This window comes from Solanum tuberosum, unplaced genomic scaffold (assembly GCF_000226075.1).
Source record: "Solanum tuberosum cultivar DM 1-3 516 R44 unplaced genomic scaffold, SolTub_3.0 scf00140, whole genome shotgun sequence".
NCBI lineage: Eukaryota > Viridiplantae > Streptophyta > Magnoliopsida > Solanales > Solanaceae > Solanum > Solanum tuberosum.
Genome location: NW_006239064.1, coordinates 819,104 through 833,201, shown reverse-complemented (window position 1 = coordinate 833,201; position 14,098 = coordinate 819,104). Strand labels below are relative to the sequence as shown.

At 32.1% G+C, this 14,098-nt stretch overlaps 3 protein-coding genes across 3 annotated transcripts; 2 read left to right on the top strand and 1 right to left on the bottom strand.

The window, feature by feature from the left end:
• The first annotated feature begins 659 nt into the window (after positions 1–659).
• On the top strand, positions 660–2,365 carry LOC102606321 (chlorophyll a-b binding protein 5, chloroplastic). The gene is made up of 2 exons (XM_006351951.2): positions 660–887; positions 1,599–2,365. The coding sequence occupies exons 1-2, from the start codon at positions 742–744 to the stop codon at positions 2,248–2,250; spliced, it is 798 nt and encodes a 265-aa protein (XP_006352013.1). The 5' UTR covers positions 660–741; the 3' UTR covers positions 2,251–2,365.
• A 2,276-nt stretch (positions 2,366–4,641) lies between these two features.
• On the bottom strand, positions 4,642–6,329 carry LOC102578329 (F-box protein At3g07870-like). Its single transcript, XM_006351952.2, has one exon. It carries the CDS (start codon positions 6,230–6,232, stop codon positions 5,012–5,014), a length of 1,221 nt encoding a protein of 406 aa, XP_006352014.1. The 5' UTR covers positions 6,233–6,329; the 3' UTR covers positions 4,642–5,011.
• A 4,031-nt stretch (positions 6,330–10,360) lies between these two features.
• Positions 10,361–11,107, top strand: LOC102592924 (F-box protein At3g07870-like). Its single transcript, XM_006351990.1, has one exon. It carries the CDS (start codon positions 10,361–10,363, stop codon positions 11,105–11,107), a length of 747 nt encoding a protein of 248 aa, XP_006352052.1.
• Positions 11,108–14,098: the final 2,991 nt, after the last annotated feature.

Below are 14,098 nucleotides of genomic sequence, written 5' to 3'. Positions count from 1 at the left end.
AATTTTTATTTGATTTTAACTGATTTGAGTGAATTAAGGATACTCAATAATCTTAATTAGTTTAAATCCATTAATTCGTGTTATTTATTAATTATCTACAATAAATTCAAATTAAATTAACACCACAATTTTAGTTTATTACTTGTTTTCATTAAAAAAATGTTTTTTTTTTCATTTTTCTTTTATCTCTTTATTTTATTTAAACAACAGTTTTTTAAAAAAAAATTATTTGTTAGAACCTGAAATTTTTCATGTTATAACTTGAAAGTCTAAATCTACTACTTAACTTGAAAATATTACTATAATATATGACATATATAAAATTTACACATAATATTATTAGTTTTTATGATCTGAACCAAATTTCGAGCACTTCGATTAATTTTACATAATATTTGTCAAAATGTCATCTCCCACCAGCAACAGATATCTGGTAATTCTATTCACGTGAACATGTGAAAATGGTCCATTCTGAAAGAAACAATCTCAGCCAAGAGATATTTGACAGCCACATGGCAAAACAAAGGCCTCATTCTTTCACTATTAAAAAATCACAAAGGAAATCCAAATCCAAAATACATTAACCAATCAGCTTCTGCTTAGGTGTACATTTTTTGATCCTCAAAATCCATGTATTTTCATATAAAAACCTTCATTCCCAAGCTTATTTAATATATAGTACATTTCTTCATATTGCAAAATTAGCATCATCTCAAAGAAGAGAAAAAAGAGAGGATAAAAATGGCTACTTCTGCAATTCAACAATCTGCATTTGCTGGCCAAACAGCACTAAAGTCACAAAATGAATTTATTAGGACAATTGGTAGCTTCGAAGGTGGACGTGTCACCATGAGACGTACTGTCAAAAGTGCACCACAAAGCATATGGTAATTTCTTAATTTATCATATACTATATTTTTAGTTATTTAGTCATATTATTGTTAATTTTCAATGAATTATTCTTTGTTCATTTAGTCATGTTATTATTTCCATTTTAAAAAAATGAATACAATGCAAAATCTTGAAATAATCATGTCAAATACTCCTTCCATCCCATTTTATGTGATGTACTTTGATTTGGCACGAAATTTAAGAAATAAAGGAAGACTTGTAAAATTTGTGGTCTAAAATGAATGATAGAAATTTGTGTGGCTATAAATCATTTCATTAAGGGTAAAATTGATTTTTAAAGTTAAATTATTACTTAGTATAGAAATGTGTCATTCTTTTTTGGACTGACTAAAAATGAAAATAAGTCATATAAATAGAAACAGGGGGATTACTATTTTGTGACATAGAAATGTCTTTAGTGTTGATTATATATAAAGGCAGTCTGGTGTACTAAATTGCTAGTACTATCCTAATAAAGGGTTAGACCACATTAGGTCTATCGTACACAATTTTACGACTACTTTCATGACGTAAATTCTTGACCTCCTAATTACATGATGATAAGACAGCTAATTTTATTGTTGCGCCAAGATTCTCATACACCAATTATTTAGATGCACTAAAATTCAAGAAAGAAAAATTGTAATTTGGTAACTAAAGAGTTTGATGATATGGACGTGACTAAAATTTGTGATTTGATGAAATAGGTATGGAGAAGACAGGCCAAAGTACTTGGGACCATTTTCTGAGCAAACACCTTCATACTTGACTGGTGAGTTCCCTGGTGACTACGGATGGGACACTGCTGGACTCTCAGCTGACCCTGAGACATTTGCTAGGAACCGTGAGCTTGAGGTGATCCATTGTCGTTGGGCCATGCTTGGTGCTTTGGGATGTGTTTTCCCTGAAATTTTGTCTAAGAATGGTGTTACATTCGGTGAAGCTGTTTGGTTCAAGGCTGGATCTCAAATTTTCTCCGAAGGCGGTCTTGACTACCTTGGTAACCCAAACCTTATCCATGCTCAGAGCATTCTTGCCATTTGGGCATCTCAAGTTGTGTTAATGGGCTTTGTGGAAGGATACAGAGTTGGTGGAGGCCCATTAGGTGAAGGCCTCGACAAGATCTACCCGGGGGGTGCCTTTGACCCTCTTGGCCTTGCTGATGATCCCGAGGCATTTGCTGAGTTGAAGGTCAAGGAAATCAAGAATGGGCGATTGGCTATGTTCTCGATGTTTGGTTTCTTTGTTCAAGCTATTGTTACTGGAAAGGGTCCAATTGAGAACCTTTCCGACCACATTGCTGATCCAGTTGCCAACAATGCTTGGGCTTACGCCACAAACTTTGTACCCGGAAAATGAATTTAGTACTCTCTTATCTGTAAAAATTGTGGGGCTACTGCATGTCTTTTATGTACTATGAACTTGCTATAATGTTTATATGCAAAAGCCAAGATTACATATTCTTCAAAACTAATTACTCCGCTCGTTTCAATTTGTTTGTCATACTTAACTTTCCTTTTTAGTTTGTTTCAGAAAGAATGTTTTTCCTTTTTTTGGCAACCACTTTAGTTCCAACTTTACATATGGCATGTTAATAACCACAAGATTAAACGACAGTTTGGTGCATTCTACATATCTTTAATTTAAGACCACAAGATTCAGAAGTCTTCTTTACGATCTAAACTTCGTGTCATATCAAAACCAGACAAACAAATTGAAACGGAGGAAATATTGATTGGATTATAAAATCTACATTGCTTGTGAAGAAATCAGTGATGAGTTCATTAGTTATGACTTGAAACAGAACAAGTTTCTTTGTTAATTCAGAAACATATGATATCTGGTGTCTACCAGAAAAGAATAGGAGTTAGACTTCCATAGGATATCAACGTGAACGAGTTTAAGTTCTATGCACTCTCAATACAAAAAAGTATTTACAAAATCGTGTTACTTATAAGGTAATTTAATTGTAAATCTCCATGATAAGCATTACTAGAAACCTGGCAGAAATGGTAACGAACTTGCTATAACAGGTTAAACTACACTGATATGATCGTGTATAAAAAGTATCGCATGTCTACTATAGATGGAGAGAAGTATCAACCTCAGAATTTTCATATTTACATTTAGGTGTCAACGCCCGCCACAAAGGTTGAGTCTTTCTGACTTGGTAGCCTGTGTGCTTGTTATTCAAACTAAGTTCAAGAAAGAACTTATCTTGATCAGAATCAAACATTTCTGATCGAAAAATTAGTTCGTGTGTGAATTCTGGCTTGACAGAAGCATGATTATTGATTTGTGTCATCACTTGAGGATGTGAGAACAAATTTTGTGTTCTGTTTTCTCTCTGCACTTTTGCTTTTTCCAATTGTCTGAATCTTTCTTGCAGCAGTACAATTGAAGGACCTGCAATAGTAGGATCGTTGTTCGGCCTTCCCATGATGGAGTAGGAGCTTGTTTTAGGGGCGGAATTGAACCAAGCAAATTAGTTCATGCCACGACGAAGAAGTGAGGTCTTTTTTTTTTTGCTTGTTACGACTTGTGAGGGCTTGAAATGTGCATATATAGGAAGAAAATGGCTAGTTTTTTGACATTTTGTTTATTGAATTTTCATACATGATGTAGAAAGGGAGCCGAACGGGCGACTAAGAAACAATGTCCAAAGAAGAAAATGTTAGAATTCATATGGTGATTTTTTTTGCAGAGAAAAATGGTAAGGGGAAGTGTCCAAATGGTGGAGTGTAGCATTTGGAAGGTTGTGTTTGTATGAATCAAGGGTTTGGTATGTTATGTCGGCTAATTATGTTCGTTGGTTTTTCTTATACTGACAGTGTAAATAATTTTTATACTATCGATGTAATAGCAGTAACCGGGATGTTACATGCCTTTTTTGTTAAAGAACATGAAATTGACAAAAAAAAATTGAAGGCAAATAACATCCTTCTAGGGGATCAGAGAAAATTGAAGATTTTGAGATCTCATGTTTTTTTCTACAGTGTAGACACGACAATGTGGTGGACATATTGATGAATACATCAACAACAACTACGTCTCAGTCTTAAACAAGTTGCAGTCAGCTATATGAATCTTCACTGGTAGTGTTTCTCCATCAACGATCTTACGTAATCGAGTGGACATTTGGATGAATAGTGATCAAAATTTGGGGTCTATGGACTTAATAATGTTGATGTGCATAATTTAACTTTGTCAATTAGTTTTAGAATGTAGGGATTTTACAACAACTACGTCTCAGTCTCAAATTTTCACTCAGGGGAGTCAAAGTACGCAGAAGTAAACACACTAAGAAGCCAAGGGGATTCAATTCAACATATAGCATATATACATAATCAGTCTTTTGACAAAGCAAAAACATGCTTCAAGTAACAACTCGAAAACTATATATGATCTGCAAAGTCTATGATATACTGCTCGTGCACGTGAAGAACTTAGATGTAAGGTGATTTCCAGTGACCTACACGATAACTTTGAAAAGTTCACATCACGATTCTGTAACCGTTATCGACTAATGAACATACACTTTGATGTTTTGCAACTTGCAGAAGAATAGCAAGCTAAAATTGTGTCTGCTAGAAGTTAAAAACAAAAAAACTATCTTTATGGCATCTCAACCATGACTTTTGAGGAACCAACTTCTGCTGAAACCACTCCTTTTACAGGCTATGATTTTCCGATAAGTGTACTCTAAATGTTCAACGTTGATATCAAACACGGAACGATTTAATCACAAGGTCACAGTCTTTAAACATATATCACTGAAATAAGCACCTTCTGTTGTATGTTACACAACTATTTCAAAAGACAAAGAAACAAAGTACTAAGCTTTTCAATAAAGGTTTGTAATAAGTTTGATGATCTGGATACAGAGTCGCCTTTGTTAAGGAGCGTTTTTACCCTACTACCTGATGCGAATCCAGATGTAGTCGGGCCCCAATGTGTGTACCATACACTGAGAGGGAACCCCAAAACAAGTTTGATGATCTAATTCTATACATTTTCAAATGGATCTCTTAACAAATATATAGGGTTTAGACCAAAGTTACTGTGTTCTACCGAACCCCTACTTCCCATCCTAGCTCCGCCTCTGATTGTTTTAGATGATCTAATTTTGTAAAAGATCATGAGGTGGAATATCAACCCAATTAAGACAACCAACATGAACAAATGTTTGAAACAAATTAGGCATCCCTTGAAACCTTAAAGTCCTAAAGACACAATTTTTAGGATCATATGAAACAAGATTTCCACCTTTGTACTCCAACAAGATCTCTCCATTCTTCAACAAACATAAAACTTTCACCAATGGTTTCACATGTTGTGTTACACAATTTGGATTTGGTGTATAAGCCCCAATTCTAAACTCTTTCATCCAAGATTCTTTCACATTATATTCTCTCATTACCCAAATTTCAAATCCTCCCCCTTTATAGTGAGGCAAAGTTAGACCAACAGCAAGACAATCACCAAGAACTACTAAATGATACTGAACAATTCTTGGCTTAACATCAAAATCAACTTTTGGTACTTCACCAAACACGTCGTCAGCCAAATCAAACGAAACAATAAGCTTATCACGACGTCCATGATACTTACCAAATCGAGTCAACCAATGCATCTTCCCGTTCAACAGAATTCCTTGAGAACTTGGATCAAAACGATATACAACTTCTCCAACACTCCTCCATCTGTTGTTAGTACCAAGACTAAGTACTTGAACATCTGATTTACCAAAGAAAGGGACTCGAAACCTACGATAACGTCCAGGTTCATTATAATACATGTTGGCATAGTTTATGATCTTGATCACTTTATACTCTTTAGTAACAGGATGAAATCCAAAACCAAAAACCAATTTTTGTACCTCGAATTCGATTGATCTAGGGAGTTGTTTGTAATCCCTTGTAAAAGGATTGTACACATAAAGTGCATCACTAAACAAAGAATCACATATGCATAATAGTCCTTGACATGAACCAACTACTTTAAATTCAGGCACATAGTTTGCAAAAGGTGTCCTGATTTTCCTCATAACATCGCGATGATTGGAGAATTCAAGAAAGTAGAGTTGATTCCTCAAAGGGTAATCCGCGTGTATAATAATGCAAGGATCGGTCTCAACTACGCGATTCTTGTGCATATTCACAAGGTCTATGTCATGTAACATGTTGTAAAATGATTTGCAAGACAATGTGAATTGGACTAAAGATGTTATGGGAAGCCTTGAGGCTATGTCAAGGACAATTTCTTGAGGTAGTGAATTAAATCCATGTATAGGATGAGTTTGATCATAGTGAAATTTGTGTTTCTTGATTTGTCTATCCATAAAACAGAGAAAATTAGGCAAACAAAGATAAGTAGAAGGAATTTGGAAATGGAGGAAATTAAAATGTTTGACAAAAAAGACTATAGTAGGTGTTGAGTTTTATGGACTCTTCTTGTTTTGGAAACAAAGTTGTATAGCATATTCTTTGGATAGCTAAAGCATATTCTTGCTCATGTTTAGTCTCAGAGTGAGTTTGTGCACCACGACTAATTTCGCATGATATATGTCACATCGCAACAATACAAGTATCAGATAACTCTTTTCATCAAGGCTAAAATAGATCGGAAGAAATTAACTAGTATTTTCATCTGAACCTAGAGGCTTCACGATTTTTAACTCAGTTCATTGACCATCATGTCGCATCCTTGAATAGATTTACTATCATTTAGGGGTATTGTGTACCCTCGTAATTTGTTGTATTAAACTCAAAGATGAAACTAGAAGATTAGGTATGGGGTCAGTCGATTAAAATATACTTAAATTAAATTCAGAATCTGAGTTTTAACATCTGATGTTATTATCCTAGAATGCATAAAGTTCAAATTTTGGTTTCGACAATAAAACTAGTAAAAGGAATATAATTCAGGGGGATTTTAATATATTTTCCTTTTAAAGTAGTCTTTAAAAAAATAAGAATTTTGTAAAGCAAACTTATATATAATCTTTGGATTATCGTAACACGGCATCAGAATATTTCTTTATATATAATTAATAGTGTAATTTGAACGTAATTACATAGTTTGACTTGTTTAAGTTTAAATTAAAGTGAGCTAATAACATTAATTAAAATATTTTCATATCCTTATCCTTTTGCTTCTTCCTTCATACCCCACCCTTTTCTTCTTGATCATCAATTCTTTTGTTTTTTATTGTACATAAAAAAAAAAGTTAAAATTTATGTTTTATATATATATATATATATAAACATTTTTTCCATTTAATTATATTTCAAAATAAATTAGACTTTTAGGATTTACAGCGACAACAATAACAAACTCAATATAATTTCAAATGTGAAACCTACGGAAGATAAAGTGTATGTAGACATTACTTTGAACTTGAGGAGATAGAGAGTTGATTTTCACTTCAAATATGATTAGGGAATTAGATTTCTCGTAAGTATAAATTATTTTTTCATGCAACTACGAATAGTTTAACTCATCACTATCTCGTAAGGATGTTCGAGAATCATTTTTGCTTCTTTTTAGTTTTGCAAAAAATTTATGCAACTTATGATTTTTCACTATTTTGGAGTACTGTTCAAGTCATCAATGAAATTTTCATTTTGTACCCTTAATGTGTACACTCATTTTTAAATTTGTATCTTATCGTGTGAGTATTAATTCTATCGCAAAATTATAAAGAAACTCTTTTTATGGGGGTCAAAATATATATTAAAAAAAATCATGCAATACATTAATAGTTATATGATTAAATAATTATAGAAATCATGCAATACTTCCAAAAATCAAACGAATTATATAATTATTCTATTTTTAATAGTTCAGGAGAACAATTGACCTTACAAAATTCGCGATTAATGTTTTTTCATCCAAGGAAACTGAAGAACTAGTTGGCCTTGAAGATTGAGAAACAATCCATCATTTTTTACATGCCATTCACATGTAACATTCGCGCACCTCTTAGAGTCTCTATCGCGATCATATAAAAAATACGTTCCATTTAATCCTAAGGGACGACAAGTCAAGTTACAATTTGCGTAAGAGCTCAATGGAAAATCATAGGTATGTCTGGCTTTAATTCCGATACGTCCACCATCAGCGTTATCGACGATACAAGTTGTGTCTAAAGTAGCTCTCAATTCATTACTAATGGATACATTGAATGAATGTACTAATAAACATGAATTTGCAATGAAAACAAGGAAAAATATTGGCAAATTTGAATATAAAGACTTCATTTTTTTTTTCTATTTTTGCTAAGGTTGTGGCCTTTGTGAATGAAGCATCAACCTTTATATAGTAATTGTTGGGTTGGTGGGGTGGGGTGGGGGGTGGGGGAGATGAACTATATTTGGAATTTCTTTAATTAATTTTGGTCAAAAGAATTAATCATATTTTTATTAACCTTAAATATGGAAGGAAGAATCATATTTTAGATTTTCACTGATTAATTTTGGTCAAAAGAATTAATCACATTTTTATTAGCCTTAGATATATATATATTCTACATTGAATGATTTTTTGAGGCATTTTTCATTGTGCAAATTGCAAAGTGGTTGAATTGTTCAAAGTTCAAGATGGATGTTTGAAATTTTTTCTATATTTGCTCTTTCCCTTAATGAAGTTTGATATTTTTTAGGAGATACTCCCTCCATTCTTATTTATATGTCGTCCTTACTAAAAATATATGGTTCTAATTAATATTTTTCATTTCACAAAATCAAAGCATAAAAGACATTATTCTTCCTATTTTACCCTTTGAAAGTCATTAGCCTTGAAAGTATATATTTGACCAACATAGAAAAACTAAATGATTAATTCATGTTCATTGGTCAATTTAATTAATCAAAATATGTTAATTCATGTTCATTTATCGGTAAACTTACCTAGTTTCTTAAGGGAGGTGAATCTAAAATAATGGTACAATGATAAACTTTCTAGTTTCTTAAGGGGCGTGAATCTAAAATTGTGACATATAAATAGGAACAGAGGGAGTAAATTGAACTACTTATAAAGTTATATTTATGATTTATAAAGGATAATAATGGAAAATATGATTTAAATTATGTCCTTAAATGTTTTTCTTAATAGAATGTTGGTCAAAAGAATTAATCACATTTTTATTAGCCTTAGATATATATTCCACATTAAATGATTTTTTGAGGCATTTTTCATTGTGCAAATTGCAAAGCGGTTGAATTGTTCAAAGTTTAAGATGAATGTTTGAATTTTTTTCCATATTTGCTCTTTCCTTTAATTAAGTTTGATAGTTTTTAGGAGATACTCCATATGTTCCTATTTATTGTCGTCTTTACTAAAATTAGATGATTAATAATATTTGTCATTTCACAAAATCAAAGCATAAAAGGCATTATTCTTACTATTTTACCCTTTGAAAGTTATTAAGCTTGAAAGTATATATATTTGACCAACATAGAAAAACTAAATGATTAATTGATGTTCATTGGTCAATTTAATTAATCAAAATAAATTAATTCATGTTCATTTATTGAAAACTTGACTTCAAGAGAATAGTAAATAATAGTACAATGATAAACTTACCTAATTTCTTAAGGGACGTGAATTTAAAATGATGATATATAAATAGGAATGAAGGGAGTAAATTGGACTACTTATAAAGTTACATTTATGATTTATAAAGGATAATAATGAAAAATATGATTCAAATTATGTCCTTAACTGTTATTTTTCTTAATAGGTGTACATTGCCTCACAAATTTAATTAATATAGAATAGGGGGATTATTGATCATGTTAAACTTTTATTGAATACATTATACGCTCTACATTCTTCGAATCACACTTTGTTGAACTATACTAAGTATGTTATTATTATTGCAGTCTAAGTAAATATTGGCAAGAAACTCTCTCCGTTCATTTGTACTTGTCAAATATTTTCTAATTTAATTTTGTGTTTACTTGTCATTTTTGACAAATCAAGAAAGTATAATTTTTTTCTCCTATTATATCCTCAATTTATTTACATTGAGTTAATATATTTGAAAAATGTAGTGACTAAATATGTTTTAAATCCTTTAATAATTAATAAGAGTAAAATGGTTAACTCACTATTTTTATCATTATTGTCTTAATAAGTGTGCGATAGACCATGAGTAAGCACTTTTGACAGCAAGAGACGAGTCCTCCTCCTCACAAGGACCGACTCCTTTAGGTGCGAGGTGCAATGAACCGCAAAAAATCAGTAATAAAGAATCCAAAGAGGAACTCAAAAGTCTTGTTCACAACTAACATAATAAGCACTATATGCATGCATCTTGTAAAACTAGAAGAAAACTTAGGAGAAAGGAGATGTTATGAATTGATACAAAGAAACTTATAAATTGATGCATAACTTGTTTACTAACTATAAATATCCAAGCCTCCTACTTCTTTTGTATACCTAATTTTTTGTATTTGTATGTGTAATGGATACACAAACCAAAAATCAGAAATGTCAGTCTGATAAAGCATCTCCCTCAACATATGGATTTGATCTTCTGCCTCAAGAAATTGTCCTTGACATAGCTTCTAGGCTTCCCATAATATCATTACTTCAATTCATCATTGTTCGCAAATCATTTTACAACTTGTCTCATGATCCAGAGCTATTGAATGATCCTTGCATTATTATTAACTCAGGTGCTCAGCTTCACTTTCTTGAATTATCTGATCGCGGTATTATGGGAGAAGAAGATGTTGTGAGGGAAATTAGCACCCCTTTTGTATGCTCTGTGAAAGAGTTTCATATAGTTGGTTCATGTCATGGATTATTATGCATACGTGATATTTTCTCTTCTGATTTTCTCTATGTTTTCAATCCTTTTACAAGGGATTACCTAAAGCTGCCTATGTCATTAGCAACTTACATGCCACGAGTAGTTTTTGGGTTTGGTTTTCATCCTGTTACCAAAGAGTACAAGTTGATCAAGATCAGGAGCCCTTATCCCGATCCAGGTTTGAATTCAAATGTTGAAGTACTAATTCTTGGTAGCAATAGATGGAGAGGTGTTGCAGAAATTCCTTATGAGATTCATCAGAGTAGTCAAGGAATTATATTTAACGGGAAGATGCACTGGTTAGCTAGTTTAAGAGATTATAATGGACCTCTTGTTAGACATATCGTTTCGTTTGATTTGGCTGATGAGGTATTTGGTGAAGTACCACAGGTTTGATTTTGGTATTGACTTAAGAACTATTCATATGCTTCAACTAGCAGTTGTTGGAGGTTGTCTTGGTGTTGTTCTAATATGGTTTAACAAGGGGGGAGGATCGGATTAGAAATTTGGGTTATGAAAGAATACAATGTGAAAGAGTCTTGGATCAAGGAGTTTACAATTGGAAGTTATATTCCAAATCCAAATTCTGTAACACGACCTTTGCTACCGATGAAATATCTATGCTTGTTGAAGAATGGAGAGCTCTTGGTTAAGTACAGAGGTGGCAATCTTGTTTCATATGATCCTAAAAATTGTGTCTTTAGGACTCTAAGGTTTAAGGGGATGCCTAATTCTTTTCAGACAATTGTTCATGTTGGCTGCCTTAATTGGGTTGATATCCCTAACCCTGAATATCTTTAGCAAAATCAAATCATACTGAACATGACAAGAATTTGAGGGGAAAAACTCAAATATGTTATCGGACTTACAAAAATAACTTCTCCAATCATAGATGGACATATTTATGTCATCGTCGTGACCAGAAGTACACATTTTGTACCATTCTTAAGTTAAGCATATCTATCACCTAATACTCAAAAGAGCAATTAAAAAGTTCTAACAGCAACTTGTGTCGTGATCCTAACCTTGTGAATTTGCACCTGTCTCGTGCAGTAAAGACCGATCCTTGCATTATTTTTTGTGCAAATTATCAGTTTTACTTTCTTGAATTCTTTGATCATGGTGTGGAAGATGTTGTGAGGAACGTCAACACAGAATTTGAGTTTGTTGGTTCAAGTCATGGATTATTGTGCATTAGTGATTCTTTTTATTATGATATACTTTATGCGTACAATCCTTTTACAATGGACTGGGGAGAGCTGTCTCAATCAGTAGAATTTTGGGGCCATGGTATTTTTGTTTTAGTCCTACTACCAATGAGTACAAGGTGATCGTTATCATCAGACATCGATCCCCCAAAATTCACTATAAATATGAGAGTACAAAATATAAAAAGAAATAACTTCAACCAATTCACTTGGAACACAAGGAGGTTCACAAAATTCTCCCCCACAACCAAAACTCTCGAAGTCCTTAAGACTACATTGTATTTCAAATGTTGAAGTATTTACTCTTGGTAGCAGTAGATGGAGAAGTGTTGCAGAATTCAATATGATGAGATTCATCTACGTACGGAAGGAATTATGTTGAACGGGAAGATGCATTGGTTGGCTCGTTTAAGAGATTAATTATAATATTGGACCTCCCGTTGGGCATATCGTTTCGTTTGATTTGGCTGATGAGGAAATTATAAGATTATAATCCACGTACTGATTTGGCATATAGTAAATATATAGGAGTAGTAAAAATAGTTATTAATGCATGTATTATGATAGAAGATTATCTACACTATACAATTGAGATGCAACCCTTTTCAAAGTTCTATGTAAATACAGAATCATATTTTGTGCATCGATCGCGCCACCCTTTAATATTTTAGAGGAGGTTTGATGAATAAATAAGATTATTCAAGTTGCATTACTTTCTGTCCCAATCCTTCTTTTTGATGTCCTTTAGCCTTATCTATTATTCCAAATATATAATGAAATTTTAGTGAATCTTGAGTCACATCTTACCAATCTTAAGATATCTAGGTCATTTATTCTAACAAATCGAACTTATTAAGTTCATAAAATATCTCTATAGCATTATTTATCGAGTGTTTCTACATAAATTAGTTCATATTTGAAAAAAATATTTAAAATTTAATTGAAATAAAGATATTTGAAAATTAAAATTATGTTTAACATGAAAACACAAATGGGGTTATTATTTATGAGTTTAAGTTTTCTCTGCATTATAATATGATAAAAAAGTATGTATACTATCACTTTATCTGGTCACCTAGAATAGAATTAGAGGTAATTATTTATCATCCAGAGTAATAAGTACGTAAGATCAATTATAACATGAACATAAAGATACTGATTGTATTGCCATAAATCATCTCATTATTAATAAAATAAGAAGATCAACGATAAATTGATTCTATGAACATAGTTGATGCTACTATTATATATCATTTCATAAAAAAAAGTTGATATACCTCTTAACTTTGTGATTTAGAGCAAATATTCTGTTTGGACAAACTAAAAAAGATATTGCAATATGCAGAAGGTTTTTTTTTTTTTTTGTAGATATCTAGAAGGTTAATTAGCTAGATTTGCATTTGTTGTCCTTGGTGAGACACGTACATTTGCTATTAAATAGAAATAAAATAGTGATGGGGCTATGATGTGATCTTGTGCCATAAGGTCATGTCCCAAAATGTGGAAGCGGTGAAATGATTGAAATTTCTTCATTCTAAGTAGAGATTTTGAGTTTGAACTCTTGAAAAAAGAAAATATTATGTTTGGAAGCACTATCCCTAAAAATAAACCTTATAATATGTGAATTCGAATTTAATCGAATTTCAATACAAATATCAAACAAGTATATATATGTTGACTACTATATGACAAGGTAGTCTGGTAAATGGGGTCACTACAAAAACAAAAATATTACTACTTCTTGAAAAATAGGTTACATATTATATTCCACTAATCCAAATAATTTTACCCCTAATTTTGTATCTTTAATTAGGTAAAGCACTAAACCAAGATAAAATTTTGCTTAGGGTCTTAGTATATGGTTGGTCCTAACTCTTGCCTAATTTCCCCTACTCCATGGTTCCTCTAGTTTGGATGCTTTCTTAGTGAAGGGGAAAAAACAAACGTCTATAACTCTAAAATGGATTTAACAATTAATATACTCCTACGTGTAGAAATGTATAGAAAGTATAAATGTGTTTATTTGGTACTATTTGTTTTGATGGTATTCGTATTGGAATCCAACTTATACTTAAAGTTAAACCACGTGTCTAGTGGGCCGGGCTAGACAAATCCAACCCACTAAATGCAAGTCAATCTCAATTCCAAGCAAGGCCCGGCCCAGTCCCCCTATGATTTT